The 22,876-nt window shown below is 37.7% G+C and overlaps 2 protein-coding genes across 3 annotated transcripts; one reads left to right on the top strand and one right to left on the bottom strand.

The window, feature by feature from the left end:
* The first annotated feature begins 4,957 nt into the window (after nt 1–4,957).
* Nucleotides 4,958–8,324, top strand: LOC131315949 (thylakoid lumenal 16.5 kDa protein, chloroplastic). Its single transcript, XM_058345204.1, has 4 exons — nt 4,958–5,406; nt 7,199–7,338; nt 7,577–7,649; nt 7,939–8,324. Exons 1-4 carry the CDS (start codon nt 5,040–5,042, stop codon nt 8,046–8,048), a joined length of 690 nt encoding a protein of 229 aa, XP_058201187.1. The 5' UTR covers nt 4,958–5,039; the 3' UTR covers nt 8,049–8,324.
* Nucleotides 8,325–9,062: 738 nt separating this feature from the next.
* On the bottom strand, nt 9,063–19,235 carry LOC131315959 (methyl-CpG-binding domain-containing protein 11-like). 2 transcript variants are annotated; one of them, XM_058345223.1, is made up of 3 exons: nt 19,073–19,210; nt 13,059–13,204; nt 9,063–10,165 (listed from the first exon to the last, which is right to left on the bottom strand). In XM_058345223.1, exon 3 carries the CDS (start codon nt 10,160–10,162, stop codon nt 9,359–9,361), a length of 804 nt encoding a protein of 267 aa, XP_058201206.1. In that variant the 5' UTR covers nt 10,163–10,165; nt 13,059–13,204; nt 19,073–19,210; the 3' UTR covers nt 9,063–9,358. The 2 variants fall into 2 exon arrangements, with proteins under 2 accessions (XP_058201206.1, XP_058201199.1); XM_058345216.1 differs by lacking the exon at nt 13,059–13,204 and having other exon boundaries at nt 19,073–19,235.
* Between the last annotated feature and the right edge of the window lie 3,641 nt (nt 19,236–22,876).

The following is a 22,876-nucleotide window of genomic DNA, read 5'->3' on the forward strand; positions in this document are numbered from 1 at the left end:
GAATTAGCCAAAAGTATCTTATATTACCAAATTCACCATTTTTAATAATAGCACAAATAATAGAAAGCTCTCAATTCTGATTTTTTGACCAAAAAGTAATAAATTTGTCATTTTTGACAAACAAAAAAAATGATTATTTCAAGTAGTTGAATTAGGCATTAATAAATTTGACCCCTTTTGATAAAATAGCTCCTCCAATGGGTACAAAAAGTCATTTTACCACTTTGTATTATTAGAAAACGGTGAACTTTTGGATATAAGTCTCTTACAGCTCATTCCATCGCGTTTTTGGACAGACAATTGCCGATTGGGGTGGCTGTGAAACGGACAAAGAAACCTCAAGAAGTTCACTTTTACAGTACTTCTCATATGTGAGGGGGATTTCTGTCATTGAGACAAACCTTGGGTGGTGTCAGTGAAATTTACCCAATAATAGCATCACTTGTGCTGTTATTCGACCATGATATTCAAGTATATATACTTTACAACTTGCTGACTCCAATTGGACTGAACACTATCCTCTCCCAAAACAAAAAAAAAAAAACATTGATAGAAGAAGCCAACAGGCAACAGCAATAATAATAAGGAATAGAAGCAGAAGAATCTTCTACTTCAAGTTCTACCCAACACTTTAGTCCTGCAAGTTTAGTTTTAGTTTATCTATTTTATTGGCCGGTCTCATACTTTTCTTAATATCCATATAGTAGTAGAGCCTATGGGTTGAAGCCTTCCTCCCCCATCACAATCATTGATTTAAGGAGGTAAGTGACTTTTACTTCAAACTTTTGAGTAGTCAAGTAAAAGCAAACTTCAAAACTCAAAAGATAGGTACAACCACAAGTGAGAGATCGAGTGGTTGCATCATGAATAATTGTTTTACGATTTTTTGCAAAATATATATTTCTATGCATGAAACTTGTATTGGTCGACATGGGAATGGGGATGTTGCCAAGCGGCGGCCGATTCAGTGTTCATGTAAACATGACGCTCGCAATTTTCATAATTTAGATAGTTTTTTTAGGGTAATAATTTATTATGGTATACAAGTACCATTTCATTAGAGAAAGGGGAAGAAATTCCAACCAAAAATTGAAAAATACAGTTAGAGGGACAAAGCTCAATACAACACCTGATGGCCTAAAGTACCCATATTTTTTTTTATATCAAAAAGTGCCCAAATTAAAACAATAAAAAGTTCAAATAACTCCAAAAGCCTAAAAAGAGCAGCCCAAAGAAAACTCAAAACCTAACCCTAAGATTGCAAACGCCACCTCCCACCGATCAGACAGATCTTCTAGTACCACCACCAGTACCACTGAAATGAACCCACCACCGAAATCAACCTAGCCACCACTGGCCACAAAGAAGATTTGAGGCAAACATAAAACAGATAACATAAGAAAAAGAAAGGAAAAAACAGAGCAAAGTTGAACAAAGATATATAGGATGAATGGTAGTGGAAAGACTTTTCGGTTTGTTGCCTTGTTTCATTGCTTTAAGAAAAACTTTTTCCCCAATCCTAAGAAAACATCTCTCTCTCTCTCTCTCTCTCTCTCTCTCTCTCTCAATCAATACTGTGGTTGTGGGTGTGTGGGGTGAAAGTGATTCTCAACCTTTGGATGGATGGTACAGATCATGCATGAGTTAGCACAGTAGTCTTTAGAGCTGGCTTGGTATATCAATAACAATGAGAGTTGCTTTGGTGTGAAGGTAAGTCTTTATATAAATGGTGATTTTACTAACAAATTAAGAGCCATTATTGGGGTACGTAATGGACTGGCTTTTCCATCTTTATACCATTACCAACTAGAATCGATAGGAATCTACTTTAATGTTGTCTTTCCTATGTTTTATTACACTTTCTATGGAATATCTGGTGACTCTCTTTTCTGAAGTGAGCCATGCGGGTCCGGTATCTAAGCTCACTTATTGGAATACACTAGGCCACGAAGGCACTCGGAGGCCGACATAGTCCTATGCCGGTCTCAATTCTTGCCCCTGTTCTCCCGAATTTGAATAAGTTGGGATGTGTACGTATCAAAGACGATTTCACATTCGTACTCGTGCTTTCACTTTCACTCCCACTTACGCATACATATTATTTGACTTAAGTCGTACCTTCTTCCTTGTCCGTCTCGTAACTGTGTCCTATTATAAAGGCAAAAAAAAAAATAGAGAATGTTAATTCTTTATTGAAAGCTGAAACAAAGAATATTCAGCTAGTAGCAATTAAAATAGCATGCCAAGAAGCCTTTGGTCTCTCCAATAGGATCAGGCGTGCTTAATTAGGTCTTATGGGAAAGGAGATCAGGAGTTGAACTCCTCTTCCAAGGTGCTAATATCTACTACTCTCTTCGCTCCTAAATAAGTGTCTGGCACGCAAAACTAAGCCTTTAAAAAGATGCATTTATTTTGTTAAAAAAAATAATTTTTTTTCACAAATCAATCGATAGCAATAAGTTCTATTAGATTGTGAAAAAAAAAATTTAATAAAAAATATGCATGTTTTATAAAGCCAAGTTTTGCACGCCAGACACTTATTTAGGAACAGATGGAGTAACAATTAACAATACTGACTTTCTCTTATAAAAAAAAAATTAAAATAGAATAATTAATATAATAATACGTAGTTATATTTATGATATTATTGTTTTTCATTTTACAAAATATTCAACTGTATGAATAGAACATTTCCATTTTAAACGTGCTTAGTACAAAAAAAAATGTCATTGTCCGATGACTAAAATTCAACGAGTTCAACTGTTTGTGCATAAAACAAAGCAGTATACCCCAACCCGTGTTGTGACTTTGTCGTGCAAGTATCTTGTGTTATGCCAGCGCTTTATCGTTCTGCTTCTTGTCAAAAATAAAAAAAAATCGTTCTGCTTATCCGAAAACGACGGCCTAGCTAGTCTAGTACATATATATGCGTGGTTCGTATGGTTACCAATTTTTGATGGAAAAATGGCGGCCCAGGACATATTTTGATAATTAATATTCGCCAAAGACAAGGTAAGAATATTTGTTAATGCTGAAAATGTCCTTTACGGATATTAATTATCGAAATACGTTATTGGCCATCATTTTCCCATTTTCGATCAAGGTGATTTGGTCATTGTTGTGGGCCTAAAATTGAATTGGCCCAAAAAAAGTCCCATGACTGAGCTGGCCTAGGCACTAACAAACTCGACATGAGCCTCCATCCTTCATGTAGGATACCACCGTACCCCTAACGTAAGACCAAAAAATTTAGTACGTGCGCTTAAGGATCCTTCTCCACCACATAGTGCGTGGCTCATGTACCACTGTGTCATGGAAAAGGACTTAGAGCAACATGCGACGCTGATCCAAGAGCGCTGAATAATCACTCATGTAAGACTACCTCTCATGTGTGATGGGGAGATGGCGTTGCTAAAACCAAGGCCTTTGTTTTTTATGCCAAACCAAACCACAATTTGAATGTGTTGCTTTTTCTTTGGTGGGTCAACTTTGGCCCAGGGATGGTCGATTGCCACTGACTATTTTATGGCCTAACCCATCCAAGATCTGAATTGGAGCTGTATCTACCTAAGGCCCAGTAAAAAAAAAAAAAAACTCGACAGTGTGCCAAAGGCCTGGATCCAAGATCTTGAATTGGAGCTGTATTTTATCCGTGAGGATTCTAGGAGTGGGCCCCGCACAACGGGGTTGGTTGGTTTCTACTTGTCGGTGTCCATAGAAGGGTTGTATTTAAATTCACTCACCCCTCTAGTCTCCGGCTTTCTCGAAAGAGCTTTGTACCTGCCGAGATTTTTTTGGGTGAAAATAGGATATTGCTGATGTGGTACTCGTTCCGCGCATTCGTATCTTCAAAAACTGCAACCAAGGGTCCGGATATAAAGGTACCGAACGGATCTAAAAAAAAGGAAAATGAAAATGAAAAAGGCTGTTTTGATCTGGATCGTCGATTGCTCCGCTTGGACGTCTCGAATGCGCTGCATGGGTACCACGTGATACCCGATTTGCGACTAAAAATTTCTTGTATCTGCCAATTCATAGTAAGTTTCCCCATGTTGAGTCAAATATCCTTTTATTATATTTTTTTTAACTGGACTATTATATCTTCTTCCTCTTTTTGTAAGTGAGAATATTGTACTGATAAATGCCCAGCGACACTTACAAATCGGAAATCATTACAAAGAATTTGAATAAAGTCAAACTAATTGTCTAATAAATACAAACGAGTAAATCATAAGGCAATCGATATGATCTAACGCAACAGCGATACTTTTAAACTGTTTAACATCTAATTAGGAGTCTCAAACAAGAAAAAATGCAAAGTTAAGAATAAAAGACACCAAATACCCAGATGATCAGATGCACTCAAACCAAGAATGAACGCACCAATAAACTCCCAAGAACTACGGATTTGTCAAATCGCCACGAGTTGCTCCGCCAAAGATATTATGTAGTGATAGAACGCCGAAGCACAGATATCGTTGTGAAGCAATCTTATCATGTAGTGATAGAACGCCGAAGCATTGTTGTGAAGCAATCTTGATTGAGAGAACCCGGTCTATAGATAAAATTCATTCAAAGACGAAACTAAAACTCTCGTAAAACGGGAGACAAAACTTTCACAGTTCAGATGACAAGTCGTTAATCTGGAAAGACGAAAGAGAAAAAGGAAAAAACAAAGAAAATGAGTCGGAATAGTACCATGGCCTTCCCCTCGCTCCGCCGCACACAGATATGGACCCACGGGGGAGAAGGGAAGGGAGAAGAGGAATTGTGGTGGCTAGAGTTGAGAGATAAGGTCGGCAAACCACTATTGTTGTTGGACTATTATATCCAAACTCGAGAGTTTTTCATCAATTTACCAACAAACAAAAGGAAAGCTTTTCATCACTTTGAATGACTAAAATACCCTCAAACATGAGTAAAATGTCTATGGTGTCAAGATCAGAGAATCCATTAATCTTATCCACTTTTTTTAGTCCCAAACTTCCAATGCCCACTTCTTGACTCTTCCCCCATGAGAAAACAGAAAAAGAAAAAAAATGGCAACAGTTTTCCTCTCAACTGCAAAAACGTTCCTCTACTCTCTCTCCTCATCATCTTCTGTGACAAGACCACCTCAAACTCAAGGCCAGAAACCCAATGCAAGGCCACAGTTGCCTCTGTGCAAGGCAACAGTGAGTGATTCAGCACCTAAGTATAAGCCCCAAGTTCTCACAAAAAGGAACCTTTCTCTCTCTCTCACCACCACTCTCCTATTCTCCATAGCTGGACAGGGTTACTACTCTGCTTCCAATGCAGCGATACTCGAAGCCGACGATGACGTAGAGCTTCTGGAAAGGGTGAAGAAGGACAGACAAAAGAGGATTGAAAGACAAGGGGTCATCAGCTCATCCAACAAAGAGAAAGGTTAATTGGTTTCTTTCATTTTTCTACTGAGTAGTTCAGGAATTTATAAGTACATATATTGATGGGATATGTTAAGCATAGCCTTTTGGGCGTCGGTTAAGGTTGAAAAAGTGTATGAAACAATGTGAAAAGTGGATAGAAATAGGTGCTTTAATTGGGTATTGTAAATGTGTGTGGAGAGGTTGAGTTCTTTGGCGTGACGTCTCTTTTTGATAACTCGGCATCCAGCCAATGAAACAATTGATCCTACACCAATTCCACTGTCTGCTAGAGGAACCAATTAAAGTGGGAACAAAATCCCGCATAGACTATGTGTTTCTTAACCGCAGACTAGTGGGCAGTCTTTAGCAAAACCTCAACTTTCTTACGAAATTTCATGGTTTCTCTTTGTTTAGTTTGCAGTTTGATCTATTTGATGAATACCCAAGTGCGAAAAGTTGATCCTAGACCTGTCTGCTAGAGGACCCAACTAAAGCGGGGACAAAATCCCGTGTAGACTATGTGTTTCTCAACAACATACTAGTGGACAGTCGTTAGCAAGACCTTAACTTCCCTACGAAATTTCATGGTTTCTCTTTGTCTAGTTTGCAGTTTGATCAATTTGATGAATACTCAAGTGCGAAAAGTTGATGCCTATAGATGATGGATTTTGTGTTTATGTTTGAGTGGTAGGATACTCCATTCTAGAAATGCAACTACCTAGAAATAGAATCTGGACATACTGGGATTTTCCTTAGAACTTTACACCAAACCATGTTTCTCGCGAATTACTGATAAAACAAAATAAATAACCGATTGAGTTTCGTTGTTCTTCATGATAGTGAAAAGCCATTGCAACGACGACGAAATAGCCCACATTAGGCGAACTACGTTAATCTGATGTTCTTGTGTGACTTTTCTCTTACTTTCTTTATTTGTTTCTCTTCGATCCTGTTTTACTGTTCCAAAATTCCTAGCTTGGGGTAGGTTCATGTTATTGCCACTTCCAATTGTTGGAACTGAAAATGCTGACCAGTGAGGAACTGATGCTACTCCTCTATTTAATACCATAGAGGACATGAACTTACTAACCTTTTAAAGTTGATTGTAGTTGCATTTAGATATGTTGGATGGCGTCCTATCAGCAATTATAAATAAGAAAGAAGATGAAAAAGAAACAATGTCATGTTTCATAGGCTATTAAACACTTGCTTTCAGTTTTGCATCTGCTACGTGCATGCCATGTTACATGAACTTGGGTACGGGTGTCAAGTGCGGGTACATGTCCAAGTGTCAAAGTCCTCTCATTTTCATCTCAAGGACATTACCCAAATATTCAAATTCCTTTGCTTTTTTCTTTTATGTTCTCGAATAAATGGGGCATTTCATCCATAATTTGGGTGTTCTGCACATATTTCGTGGAATACGTTGGCTAGGTATGATCCCACACCCTTATTCGAGTGTTAGTGTCTCGACGCAGGTGTTTAGTCATTTACAAGGATACACGTAGCGTAGGCTATAAATCGATATTGAGTTCGGAAAACAATTTGAATAGCACTTTATAAGCATAGTTCGCCTGAATGCGGCCCACACTGCACCAGAATGAGTACTGTGTTGCCACACTAAAAGTTTTGGACATTTTCTATAAATATTTTCTGAGTTTATAGTATTAGTGGCAGTATCTAACTACAGTATATATTATCAACTAGTTGGTAAGAGTTGGTTTTTTGGACTTGGCACTTGTTTTTGAAATTCTGGCAATGATCTCAACAAGTTTTCTAACCCCACCGTGGTGACTATATTCTTTTTACAGCATATCTGCAAGATCTTGTGTACAAGCTGAGCAAAGTAGGCCAAGCGATCGAAAACAATGATCTCTCTGCTGCAATTTCTGTTCTCGGTCAAAACACTGACGCAGATTGGGTTCAGAAAGCCAATTTAGCATTTTCCAAGGTGTTCGAACTGATTGTAGTCTTTGGATACATTTTTCTCAGTTCGTTCTACTGCTATGTTTGAATTTTGGATTCACAGAGAAAATTGCTGAGGGACAGGAAATGAAAGGAGCTATTAAGCTGCTCTTCTTTTTTTTCCCTCTAAATCCCTCAGCGAATCCAAAATTCAGATGCAGCCTATAGACGGAATATCGTCTTTATCGGATAATTCTGAGTACTTTATATCTACCTTTGTATAGTTGAGCTCCAGCCCTGAGGAGAAGACTGAGGTGGAAACATTCAACTCCTCACTGGCTTCTTTGATTTCATCAGGTTAGGTTCCTATCTGAAAGTTTTCTCAGTAAGGTGACACAAACAGAAAAAGCATATGGCGATTTTGTACAGAACGATGTGTCGAGTTGTGATATTGTTGTATTCAAAACAAAGAACTCATCTAGATCCTGATGTTCTATAAAACATCAAGCAACATGTTCTGAGTGCCAGCTCCTAAAGAGTTCCGTTCGTCTGAATTTTAGAACCCATGAACAGGATGTTGATTGTTGATTAAGCGTTGAATATTTCTCGGATTTTGCTAGTATAATCTATGTTTTGGATTTCACAGTGATCCGGAAGGATGTCGACGCCTCTAAAATAGCTTTTGTTTCATCTGCAACTGCATTCGAGAAATGGACTGCCTTGACAGGGCTCGTTGGGCAGCTGAAAGGGCTCTGAATTGAGGAAATGGAACTTTAATTCTTCTTGTTCCTATTTTTGTTTGTTTAGGTTTTCAATTACCTGGAAGGAAGATTTCATAACTCCTCTTGATCTCTTCTCCGATTTTTTCATTTGATTCTTCACTGAAATTCCTTGTTCTTTCAACTAGCTAGTAGATATCAGTATCTGCAGATAAGATTCTCTGGTCTGCATATGAGTTGTATAACCCTTGCTCAGCTTGTTCAAGTTGCCTTTATCTAAACTTGTTATCAAGTATCAACCAAGTTTACTTCATCAACTTCAAAGCTAAAACAGAATGAAAAAAGTGTCATTATTTGTCTAATAGATCCCTTCGATGGGCGTTTCAGAGTTCTAATTTGCCGCATCAGAATACGCAGCAATATATCGACTGATATGGAACAGTATGCTGTAGGTATATTTCGGCATAGAAGGTCCAAAATCCTGTTATGTAACGGCTGATGTGTAAACCATGCTGCTTTTGAAATCGAAATGACAAGAGACTTGAAGAGGCCACATCATTCTCTATATACAGTATGTTCTGGATAATTGTTCTGCTGGTAATCGTATTGGGACAAAAAGAAAGATAAGGAAGCCTTAATTTTGGCGAAACCCAACTCATTTCTCGGTCTTATTTGAGCTGCTTAACTTTTCAGGGATTTTTTGGCACAGTCTTTCTTGTTGTCTTCTCATAATCTTTACAAACTTTGAGTCAAATTTTTACACCATATTTTTCGTCACGACGAGAGTATTTGGAAAAATATAAAAACATAGACCAAACTTGAAAACAAATTCATATAAGGTGACGAAAAGACCCAAAAAAATCCAGACGAAAGAGTTGGTGTAAAAATTTTACGCGGATCTTATAAGGATTAAGAGAACGCAATGAAAAAGACCATAGCAAAAAGCCCCGGATAATATAGGCCAAACTCACCCTTAAAAACTTTCAGCATCCCAAGAGAAGCATACCAAATTATGGAGGAGGAAACAAACTCAAAGGAGTTCATAGGATCATTCACCGAATCACATAAGCACTTTATTACAATACCAGTTTTAAACACTACAATTTTACATAGTGCTCTGCAAGCTAGTAGCTACAAGTGCCTTCAATGTCCCCAAAGACAGCAGCAGCGGCATCAAAGACCTAATCTACAACACCACGTTACATCGAAGGCATTCTAGTGTACAATTTTACAAACACCATGTCTACACGAACAATCAGAATTCAGTCGTAAACTACAATACTACAGTTATTCAATGGACAAGACCCGCGGAAGTTGGGAATGTGAGAGAAGCAGCACCAAATCAACTCATGGCTTGGAGTCACAAGCGCTGCCGCCGTTCTCGGTCACTTCTCCCTCTACCTTTTTTGTCTCACCGTCAATTACCTTACTTTGTTCCTCATTTTTCACGCCCATTGCTTCTTTCCCATTAGTTTCACCCTCAGTTCCAACACTACTTTTCTCGTTCCCTTTCTCGTCACCTTCCACTGCATACTTCTTTTCCTCAGCCGTGACTGTATCCAGCTTGTCCTGCTCCATAGCTGTTTGCTCCTCTTTTCCTTGAACTTCGGTGTCCTCCGCTTTCCCTTTGTCATTTTGCATTACTTCAGTATCAGTAGCTACTTTTTCTTTGGACTTTTCTGTTTCTGCTTCTCCCTCCTCCTTGCACTCTTCAGCATCAGCCATCTCAATCTCTCCTTTTTCTCCTACTTTCCCATCTGTGGCCTGTGTTTCTGCTTTTTTCTGTTCTTGGTTTTCTTTTCCGATATCCTTACCTGTTTCTTCAGCTGCACTATCCTTCTCAGTTGCCTCTTTTTCTTTAACCACCACAATTTCTTCAGCCCCCTCCTTTTTCTCCTTCTTTGTAACTGAAGTCCTACGCTTCTTTGGATGCTGCTCACTTTCTGGCGGGGAAGTGACCTTGACTTTCTCACTTATCCGAGCCGATCTCCTTGGAGTTTCACCAGATCCCCAGTCAAACTCAGCTATTGCTGGCTCACTAGGGTGCGATTTCAGGTATTGTTCCAGCTGTCGCCGGTTAGTGATCTCCTCTCCAGTTGGAGCAGTAAAAATGATCTCATTTTTCTTAGGGGTGCCTGCTTTCTTGGGCATGAACTACAGGAAAAACAAAAACACAAAATGACAGCATTGAGTTTTACAACTCTTCATCTAGAAAGAAAGAAGTAAAAGACCAAACAAAGAATATCCAGAAGCAGACTTCACAAATGTGAATGGGTATACAAAGTGAAACACTTAACAGATAATAACAACAGGAGGGATCGAAATATGAACACAACTAGATAATCTTGCCCATAGTAAATAAGGTCTACATGCCAAACTCTCACTTGCTGCATAATTTCAGGTTCAATGATTTAAAACAAAACATGGACTTATATCAGATGTACGACCTCTCTATTTTTATTTTTTTTTCTTCCATTGACAATCAGTCCCTATTATGTGATTATTCTCTGTTGCCATGACATTTAGTACAAGAATATAGACCCCTGTTCATTTGACTAGGCTAATATCGAAGGAATATATAATCCCAAGGGATAAGCAATCATATGAGACTAATAGTGGAAGCATTAAGTATAACACATCCCCAACGTATTGTATGCCCATGTTGAGCAGGAAGTAATATTCACATGACCATATTTCCAACAGAAGAGCTGACTAATGTTCAATCCTCACGATAAAAGTATAACACATCCCCAACGTATTGTATGCCCATGTTGAGCAGGAAGTAATATCCACATGACCATATTTCCAACAGAAGAGCTGACTAATGTTCAATCCTCACGATAAAAGTTCCAACCAGACGTGGGATGTGTACCATTGGATTTGCTGCCCAAATGGATGCTTTAATCCAGGAAAACAAATGGGGGCCTAAAAATACAGAGCCTAATAACTAAGTTAAGCCTGAAATACTATCAAACAGGGTAAAGGGAAAACGGTGAACAAAGTGACAGCAATGCAGAACCTATCAACCTAATCACCAATCTATTCAACACATTCGGACTTGCACCCACACAATCGCAAAAGGATCCACTCCCATAATGCTGAGAAGAAATTCTAAGAAGTAAAGAGAATCTACAAAATCATCGAAGTTAAGGAATTCACCAAAAACAGCTATTAAGCTTTTCAGCTCAAACAGATACTCCTCTACACCTCACAAAGCCCTCTTGTTCACGCCCGCCCAAAAAAAAAAGGCACCTCATACACAAAGAAGCAGCCAGCCAAACCTTCCACATTTACCTCCTCACAATCCAAACATAACCCTGGCAAAATGCCTATCCATCCCAAATAAAGCCACAATCCCGAGTAATTCCAAAAAGGAAACAGCTTGTCTGCAGTCCACTTTTGGATTGCAGAGGGCAGTTTGCTTGATCGTAGCCGTCCAAAGTTTTTTTCCTTGGACCAGATTTGTGGAAGTATCCAACAAGTAGGACAAGTGATATGCTGAAAGCTTCGTACAGGTAAGAGAGCAAATCTGGACCATTAATTATCAAGATGAACGGCTGTGATTGAACTGCACTGGCTTCTCTGCAGTTGACTGCAAGAAAAGCAACATCTGGATGGAGTCCCAAAGATCCAAATGTCTTTATGAAAGGGGGAAAAAAACCCTTCCCCAACAAAGCCCTATAAAATAGGCATTGAACTTCACTTTCTTAGCTAAAACCCACCTACACCCACAATTAAATTGAAAATATTTGTTAACGGTTCCATTTCTCCATCTTGCAGTCCTAGACCAAATATCTCAAAAAATCATCACTAGCAGCACATTGCACATAATCTGCCTCCGAAATGCTTCTTTATCACCAAGGGGGGAGACTAATAAAAAGGAAACGGTTTCTCCAATACATCATTTTCACACCACTTACAAAGTTAAAAAAATCAATAAATAACACAACCAAATAAAAGTAAAAAACGAAGTCAAAATCCCCTTCGACTATGAGTCACTTCCAGCAGGTCAATCAACCTTCTCCACTATTTTTCCCCCTCGCTGGTAAACATATTTAGCCACTTTCCCCAATACTCGTAACTCTATTAAAATAAAAATTCCCAACATCCCTCGTCGGGAGACAAACCACATCCTGTCATATAACCTCTTCCCTACATGACCTCAACAAACCATACTGCAACTTTTTGAGCCTCCTTGCCACCCAAGCTGGAATGCTACACAGTATCCATAGCTTCCATCCGTTACCAAATCCATCTATCAATGAATCAAGCAAACCAGCCAAAATAAACCTCGATTCACAATCAATTGGGTCAGCTACACATGTTTTTGCATTTACGCTCCGTCTGGTTGTACAACAAATCATAATCATATGATTATACTCCTTTCCAAATGTCTAAATTTGCAAATCACCCCCATGAAGGCCTCATCCAAAGCAGCCAAAAGATACTATACGAAGGCTATTGTTGAACTCTTTTCTTGTGACAAAAGTCAAAACACCATACAACCCAAGTGATAAATCACAGCCAAAGTATCAAAACACCATATAATCCTCCCTCTCCCTCAAATAATTCAAACAATCCTAACCAAAAAAAAAAAAAACAATGGGAGACGACCCAACTAATCCGCTCTGAAGTAGACAAACTCAAAACCACAGTCAAACTAAATAAGAAGAGAAGCGCTGTAAGAGATGGTGGCTGCAACTGCACCTGCTGTTCCAGCGAGTCCCGTTGGAACTCAACATAACTGGAAGCACTTTGAAGGACCAAATCAGCTTACAACATAACCACATCTAGAAAAATGAACTTGCAAAGAAGTCAGAACTATGCCTATTTATAAGACATGGGGGCTACTCCGACATCATCCCAGTACAGACTTGGGACTATGGTTCTTTAGTGTACCACAGTAATCCATGTTTGACATAAATAAACATATGCATATCTCACACTCAGTTCGAAAATCGGTCAACAATCACCGTCAGCTGTAACATACAAGATTTTGTTTAAAGATAAGATATCTCGCTACGCAAATTCGTATTTTGGTCATTACCTGAATTTTATGTCTTTGTCACTGTTTTCTCTTGTGAAGTTTCAGCCTCCACCAACTTCTTCGTAAGTCGCAAAAGACAAAGGTCACAGAGACACGAGAGTTAAGACTTGAACAGGCTGCTTCGGATGCCCAACAGATATGGGTCACTAAGATGCATCCAAATGAATACACAAGTATCTATTTCAGCAGTAACATACAGGATACAGATTGCTGAAAGAAAGCTTATTTAGGCAGCAGAATCAAGATAATGGTGCATGACAGTTCTTATATCTCTTCAGATTTGTACTACTACATGCTGCATAACTTTAGTCCCTTTACCGGCTTAACACGGTTCTTATTTTCCCTATTTCTTCTTTTTCTTTTTGTTATTTTCTTTCTTCATTGGTATTATAAAGAAATGGAGAAGCAAGGGGAGATGGGCAGACAGTCATTGCTTTGCTCATACTCATATGCCTCCCGATCGGTAATCAACAATTTGGAGAAGCAAAACAGGTATTACTGGATAGCAAGTTCCATAAAAGAGTTCAAGCATTAATCATCTCCAACATCCTTTAGTTATTTTCCCTCCTGTATTAAACTGAACCATTAATATTTGGTATGGTATGGTTTGGTTTGGAAAAATGTCTAAACTGAGCCAAACCAAACAGTTTACCCGTCATACATCACAACTTATCCTCCAAAACGCTGGTCCATGCCAGGAGAAGGCAGGTTTTGGTAGGTAGATGGACAGTATAAATGTAGTAGTCACATCTCATGACGAAATCATGCATAGAGGTTGAGAAGATCATCGCTGACATCATTGAAACACCGTGTACACAAAATAGAAGAATGAAGAGAACATTACCCACAAACTGCGCAAAATGGATAAACTGGAAATTACATCATGAGTGGGGATGATTGTGAGTTCCTATTACCTGAAGCATAAGTTCTATAAGAAAGCTTAAAGTTAGAATTAAATTGGTGACCTCCAATTCTTCCAAAAGCTTAACCTACAAGAGAGAGGGGTAACAATACCATTTATATTCTCTACATACCCCCTCACGACTCACGTGGCTAAGCTCTCCTCTAATACAGGGGCCAAACACGTGCAATCAACAAAAATTCTGAAGCCATAATTATCTCAAATCGAGTGATGACAGGTGAATTTTCAAAACATCAGTTGGAAAAAGATAACCAAATCAGTTGCATTAGCAATGAACAGAAGGTATCTGCAGCGAATAAGTTTGTAATCGGGTCTGAATAGATGCGAATCATAAACAAACCAAACTCAAGCAACTTTCATTCCCACGAGTAAAACAAGGTGTATTATCCACAAATATGCAACGTATCACCGGATCTTTAAAACCTTGTTAGAGGTGCATTCCATACATCACTGACAGCCATCTCCTCTTTACACCAAGTCTCTGTGTAGAAATTAACAGTCCTTCCTCACACTCCTTCCTTCTGCGGAAGATGGTCATCAACACTCATCTTCATAATTCAGTTTCTACATCTATTGACACTAGCAATCATATGGAAACATCGAGCTTTCCTAACTCCTTCATTAAACAACAAAAAAGTTAATCTAAGCCTCCAAATAATTTGTTTTCATCTCATCAATTTTCCTTAAGCTGTATCATTCTTCTTTAAGGCCAATCCCTAATGCAATTTTCTACACAACTAAAAATGAATACCATCTAAAACTCGCCTTCTGCTTCCAGCCACCCAAACCCCTCTTTATTCGAACTGTCGAAATCTCCCAACCACAATTTGAGCTTCTAGGCATATGAAATCTACAACTTAATGCCATCACATGACCACCCAATCCCACAAACACAATGGTCAAAGGAGTTGGGCTTCTTCCAATGCCCCCTCAAAAATCAAGAAGAATAAACCCAAACAATTATTCTCAAAGTCAATCAAGATCAAAATCCAACCATTACCGGACAAGAAAATTTGGTGCTGACCATCAGCCAAGGGTTACCCCTGCTCTCAAAGGCAGAAAAATGAATTTCAACTAATTGAGAAAAGTCGAAAAGCCTGTAATGGTCGTATTTATAGCTGATTAACCCAACTTCTCACAAGAAAGCCAAACCAAATTGAGTTCCCCAACACCACATGAAGCACCCCATCTGGGGTGCACAACAACTAATTACTAACTCTTCCCAAAATAACTCTATCAACCATCCACCTATAGAACCATCAGGGAAACTTACTGAAACTTCCACACACCAATGAGGCAAAGGGTATCCTATCGTATATGATATGATACAACTATGAAAACACTGGAACATCAGGAACAAAATTAGGAATGGAGTGCAGCTACAAATGTATGCAAAAGTACACATTTCATAAAAGCACAAGAATAGCGAGAAACCATTGCTATTTTCTAATGCAAAATCCTAACCCTAAAGAATTAGGCATTAGTATAAGAATCTAAACCTTTTTATATTTCATTGGTTGTGCAAAAAATTCGTTTCAATATCAAGACTATATTGTTTATAGTAAAATCTCAAGTGTGGATACTATTATCATTATGGAACACACTGCACTTTCTATGAATGCTCCTATTATTGCAAAATAATAGAATACATTTACTACCACTTTCGCCAGAAAACACTATCACATGTCAAATCTCACACCCCAAATACTCTCCATGAATCATGTGACTACTCTTCAATCGGGTTTCTTGAAGACACATTACTCCAGTCCTCCACTGGTTCAACGCACCTTCAACACCAGCCCTATCATCAACATATAGGCCCTGCATGGTTCAACTCAGGATATTAAATACTATCATTTCAAGAAAATTAGGCCCCTTTCCCTTCCTCTGAGAACACACAGCCCCCTTTTTAGAACTCCACATAAATTTATGCAACAAATAATCCATCGCATCTCATAGTACTATGGGAACCACCACTTTTTGGGACATTTCTCCTTGCTCCTCCCCTCTCCATCTAGTGAGAATTCAAAAGCCACAAATAATCAATAGCCTTACCTCCTCCTAAAAGCCATCACAATTCCTGTCTCGTGTTTAATCTTGCACTCCATGATCCCCAAGTTCCTACATTGCTCAAGAAGATTTTTATCCTGGTGGCACTCACTTGCTAACTATTTAGTTGGTTGCTTCAGCCAGCCTACTCATCTATCAAACAAGTTAGAGAGGGGAAAATGCGGTGTCATGACTTTTTCCTTGGAAGGTGTCCTATGACGAATCCATTTCAAGCCTCAAATCGTAGCTCTTCTTCCGAGAGGTAACAAGATAGACAGTTACGAAACTACCTTACGCAATAGGTGTTGTTAGCCAGCCAGAGCGAATCTCCTTTTGTCCCCCATGATCTTCACGGATTTGCAAAGACCCTTGATTCGATTCATCCAGCACTTTGACCTCATGGCTAGGAAGTAACCTCTCACCCTGAAACGCCTCATTTGTTCCAATTTAAAAAATTGGGGAGAACTACAAAGGAGAAGCTTTAAGACTGCTCCTACTACTAGTACTCCCCTTCCACTCTAAGGAGCCCTTGGAAAGACCATCAGTTTATGTACAATTTTACTCCCAATAGTCGATTAACATGGTTACTGCATTTATCTCCTGAACTAGCTTTTCTTTATAACATCAATCACCAAACTAAATGTTCTTACTTAAGCTACACTTGTTATTTAAAACAATAGTCCTTAATTACCCAATATTTTGTACCACATATGATAATAGCCTCAAAATAGTTAGATAAAGTTTACTGGTGAACTTCATAGGAACCTTATGGCCGACACTTTTGAAGAACTCAAGCATTCACCATCTTGCTCTACTTCCATTGGCCACATCCCCCCTAATTGTTCCTTTCTGAACAACGCATCCAAGATATCCAAAATGGTCATTCTTGTTATACCTACACCCCATCTATTTATTTTTCCTCTATTCATGCTTCATTTTTATAACTCTTAAATTCTCTAGGAAGTTATAACAGCTCCTCTTGTTCACACATTAGTAATCACTTTAATTTACATACCTGGATGATGTAAATATCCCTAATTGAAACTTTTGTCTCGTTTGAAACTCTACACATTATCCCTCACAGAACACTTTATCAAATACTTTTCTAAATCAATAAACATATCTGAAGGTCATCTTCGGGGTTTTTTACGTGTTTCAATCAATTGTCTAATCAGCAAATAGTCACGCACAGAAAATCCTCAAAATAAATTCAAATTTCTTCAAATCCACAGATATCAATACCACATAACTACCAACACAAAACAAGACATTAACATCTACAAAAATCATTCAAATTAAGAAAATTCCCATGGAAAATGCATAAAAACAAGAGAGACAATCAAAATATGCATCACATTTTGTGTGATAAGAGCAATGGAGAAAATGAGAACAAGAACATGCCACAAATGAGGTCTGTCACTAGAAACCCATTAGAAAAAACTTAGCATGACAACAAAGAATGTTTTCATGGCAGTAGACATCACTCATACACAATGAAGATCTGCCTTTATTCGGCTCTATAATGCATGCTAGAGTGTATAGATCGGCTTCATTCCATTCCTTTGATATGGTTAGGAAGGGAATCCGAGGGAAATCACCATCTCATGTTCAGTGTCCTAGCCTCCTTCAATGTATCTGGAACAATGGTAGTGACTAGTGATAGTACATATACACCAAACATTTATCATAGGATGGAACATGGAGGAGCACCACTGAGTCTAATTCCATAGATTTGGGGCAATCCACTTATCTCTGGTTGGATAATTGGCATTCTTTGGGTCCCCTCTACCATAGATTTGGGGAAAGTTTGGTATTTAACCTGGGAAGGTTCCTGCAAGCTAGGGTGGTTTCTATCATTCAAAATGGGCAGACGTGTTGGCCTAGAAAAATGTATAGCACAATTCAATGTATAATGGCTCATACCTCTTCTAATCTCCTGCCAGATGAATCCAGAAAACACTTAGTGACCGGGCTCCTTCAAATTTCACAACAAATTCTACATGGAATGCCATTAGACAGAAGCATCTATTCCAGAAAAGGCATAGTGTGATTTGGTTTGGCAAGAATGACCAAAGATGGTCCTTTATCTCTTGGCTAGCTGTTCAACAAAAGCTGACCACTTGTGACAGGTTGGTAAAATGGGAGATGTGGCAGGCTGCGAGAGGAAAAAATAAGGTCCACAATGGTCCTTTGGGTCTCATGGATACTGTGCACTGGTGTAGTAGGAGAGTTAAGGGAAGGAACGTAAGCTGCATAGTCTTTAAGTGCTCCTTACCTGCTTCTATATATCATCTGTGGATGGAGAGAAATCAAATAATTTTTTCATAATAAGGTTGCTCCCATGGGGCAGCTTGTTCAGAGTATTGTGAGCAACATCAGGGACTACCTGAGCTCAATGAGGATGGTGGATCCTACTCAGACAAATACAGCCTTATGCCAAGATTGGGAGATCTCACATAGGATTTTAAAGTCTGTTGTATAATTCTTCTTTCGTATAGGTTTTATTTTGTAGTGTTCCCTTGTTTGTGATTCTGGTTTTTTTCTTTGTATATAGGTTGTTAGGGTTTGTCATTGATGCTGGGGTTGGACAGACCTGGCAGGAACTTGTATTCCAGAGGGATGCCTCAGTTTAGGTTGTATTCTTTGTTCGGGCTTTTACAAGACCGTGCATTTAACCTAGAAAAGAGCAAAAAACCAATCTTCCGTGCAGAAATCAGACTTCACCATAATATAATAAACTTCCTCATTTACCAAAAATAAATAAACCTCCTCGAACCCTAGCTTCAATCTGTCCCTACCAATCAAATTCAACAAAAAATTCGCCAAAATTGAACAAACCCAGAACCTAATTACTACTAATAGACAAAATTCACAGCACAATTCAGCAAAATTTCGCACACATGAATCTGCATAAACATGTATACATAGTACAAAAAAGCCTAAAAGTCAACAAACCCAGGAGCTAATTGCCACTATTAGACAAAATTCACGGCACAATACAGCAAAACTTCGAACATACGAATTTTGAATAGACTTAGAGTACCTTTTTCTTCCAACCAGAAGGAGCAGGAAGTTCCAAGGAGAAAACCTCATCCCCAGCACCGCTCTGAGTCTCCTTCTCGACTGGGCTCTCCATTTTGCTGCCTACCAAATTCAAACCCCACAAAATCACGACCTCAAACCCATTCACAGTACTCGATTATATGGAGTTTTTTTTTTTCTTTCATCCCCTGAACTATGCACATTTTCTCTGTTTAGTCCCTAAATTTTCAATTTGACGATTTCATCACCTTAACTATTATACCGTTACCTACTTAGTCCAATAGATAACGGAAGTTAAGAATTTGGACAGAGAATGCCATGTAAGGCCAGTTTGAGACCCTGTAGAGCATATATTTGATTATGAAAACGTTAGAGATAAAAATTAATTATAACCCTTTAGGTTAAAATGATAAAATAAAAATAAAAATCTTTGCACCGATCTAAACAGATTTAAAATTGGAACACTTTATTTTTTTACAAGTTTCATATATTAGAATCTTGCAAGACATTTTATAGAGACTGACACATACATATATATTTTTTAAAGACTGAGTTCTTTATATAGAATTTAGACTGTTTTATATTAAAAATATGGTTAAAAATTTAATGCTCTAATTTTCAATCCATGTAAACCGATGTGAAGATTTAATTTTTCGATCATTTTATGTTAAAAGGTTATAATTTATTTTTATTTCTAGAGCTTTTATAATCAAGTATCTGCTCTAAAAGGCTCCAAATAAAAAATAGATTTTTAATTATGATAGCCCTAGAGATAAAAATTAATCATGACTCTTTAGAATAATATGATCAGAAAAATAAAAATTTTGCACCAATCCAAACAGATTAAAAATTCGAGCACTTAATTTTTTAAGGTTTATATTATACTAAAAAATATGGTTAAAAAATTAAATGCTCTATTAATCTTTTGAAATTGATGCAAAAATCTTATTTTTTTATCATTTTATCCTAAAAGGTCATAATTAATTTTTACCTCTAAGGCTCTCATAGTCAAGTATTTACTTTACATGATACCAAACAGGCCTTACATGGCATTTTCTGTCCAAATTTCTAACTTCTGTTATTTATTGGACTAAGTATGTAAAATGGTATGATAGTTGATGAGATAAATCGTCAAATTGATAGTTTAGGAATTAAGTAAAGAAAATGTGCATAGTTTTTGGGATAAAAAATAAAATAAAAACTCTTATATGTATATACATACATGATTCTGTACATAAAATAATGTATTAAAATACTTTCTCTATCTACCTTTGATTTTGTAGGTTTGGGACGAATTTTGAAGTGCAATTTTGTTCACTCTTCTTAAAAGATGAAGGAAAGGGATTTCCGAATTTTGGGTAGACACCATAAATATTGGAAAAGGATTTCCGGACCCTTTTTTTTTATTTTATATCAACACCCTTTTTGGAGGGTGAACAAAATTAAACTCCGAATTTTGGGTAGACACCATAAATAATGGAAAGGGATTTCCGCACCCTTTTTTTTTTTTTTACTCCCTCCGTCCCATAATATTTGTCCAGTCCGCAAAACGGAGACTATAAAATAATGTATTTCTTTCAAGAAAAAATTTAAATTTTTTTCATAAGTTAAAAGAACTCGTCAAGATCTAGTAAATTGTTGAAATTTTTTCCAATTTTTCTTACAAAAATTGTATTATTTTTACGTCTCCGTTTTGCAGACCGGACAAATATTATGGGACAGAGGGAGAATATATAAACAACCCTTTATGTTTTAAGTGGAAAAAAATAGTAAATATACTTACAACACTATAAATTAAAAAAGGAAGTGTATATATCAAAAAGGGTGTGAAAACCACTCCCCTCAAAAATTAAACAGAAATGATAGAGGTACAGAAATAGGGGGGAGAGATTTCGTACCGACGGCCGCCGGTGGGCCGTCTCCGGCCACCGGACGGCCGATCCGAGCCGTCCAAAAATTTAAAAAAAAAAAAACCGAGGGGCCCTCGCGGGAATCAATGGCATCCGAGGTGTGTAGGGTGCTTGATCGGAGCATCCCTTTTCTTGTCGGTACGAAATCTCTCCCCCCATTTCTGTACATATAGCAACACTCAAAATTAAATATGAAAAAATAAGTGGAAAATGATTTTCATGCTCTTCTTTCTCTTGGCGCTCCTTTTTTTTACTTTGTTTAACTTAAAATGACTAATCTACTTTTACCTCTTGTGTCACTTATTTACGTGAAGGGTAATTTTGTTCTTTCAAATGAATAAAGAAAAAAAAATGGATGGAGAATGATTTTTACACTCTCCAAATTGGTAACTGCACTCTCAAGGAGAGTATTGTGAAAATCAATACTTCCCAAATTGTTAATTTTGGAAAGTGCGAAAATCAATATCGTGTTAATTTTTGCACTAACGAGGGAGTTCAAGAAAAAAATTGGAAAGTGCGAAAATCACCCCCAAAATGGATTGACAAAGAAAAAAAAAAGTGTGAATATTTTTTATGGGTATTTTTATTATTTCTAATATTTTAGTTGGAGTAGAATTTTTGTGAAAGTACAAAATCCAAATCGTTGTGCTTATCCGCAGAACACGTGTCACTGTTTTTGGATAACGGGTTGTGCCGAATGTTGACCCGTTTTGGTCATCCGGTAAAAGTAATTGAGCCCAAAGAGAGGAGCAAAAGAGGCCGAGGAGTAGCCCAACAGTGCAAAAGTCCAGCCCAAACCCTCAGGTTTGGATTTCTACCCTCATTGCCATTTGCCCCCTCTCCCGGGAAAGAAATTAAATACAATGTTTATAGGAAAATTTAAATAATCATAGCAATCCTAGGAACACACCTTAAAATAGAAACCCGGACACAATTGCATACGGAGGCGTTCGATGCATTTGAGCCTATGTACATCAAACGATTGAGAACATAGTTGTGAAAAGAAAGATGTAATCCTAGACTTTTTGTATTTGTGATTGATACCTGGCCTCCGGTGAGTGATCTGAATATACTTTTACATTTTGGTTTGTGTTTTGAAGAGTAAGATTTTACATTTAATCTTTCATACAAATTTACTAACATTTAAGTTTTTTTCCGTGTGAACCATTCATTGGAGATATTCTATAGGGTTCAAATTTACTACTCCGTAGCATTTAAGTTTTTTTCCGTGTGAACCATTTAAATTGACTAAAATTTACTCCAAGCAAAGGTTCAAACCTATCATTTTCTGAAGATGAGTAGTAGAATAGGATTTGGGATTTGCATTATGTCCAAAAAAAAAAAAAAAAAATTTGAAGAAGAAGAAATTTTCCGTTTTCGATAATAAAACATATATATATTACACAACAGAATGCAACCATAATTTTTGGCACATTTAATCTTTTTCTCTTCTTTCCCCACTTACAATGATTTTCGCACACTGCACTCCAAAACTACTATCTCCACTTTTGAAGTGCAAATTGTAATTTGTGGAGTGCAAAAATCAATTTACATGTATGTGTGTGTGTGACTATAGAAGCACGTTTCTGGAGGCCAATACGAAACCACCTTCCTCTTCTTTGCGATCTGTTCCAGCTGAACGAAGTACATGGGCACGGCTTGACTTTAACGTGGTGAAAATAAATGTAGATGCAGCGGTGTCGAAAGCATTAAATGTAAGTGGTATGGGTGCATATATATATAGCTCGAGAAGCAGATGGCAAGGTAATTGGAATTTCTCTCAATATTCACACGGGGATTACTTCCCCTAGGGTTGCTGAAGCTCTTGCTATTAGATATGGTTTGAACTTGGGCATTACTATGAGTCTATGAGGCTGCCAAAGGTTATTATAGAA

This window comes from Rhododendron vialii, chromosome 1a (genome assembly GCF_030253575.1).
Source record: "Rhododendron vialii isolate Sample 1 chromosome 1a, ASM3025357v1".
NCBI classification, from domain to species: domain Eukaryota; kingdom Viridiplantae; phylum Streptophyta; class Magnoliopsida; order Ericales; family Ericaceae; genus Rhododendron; species Rhododendron vialii.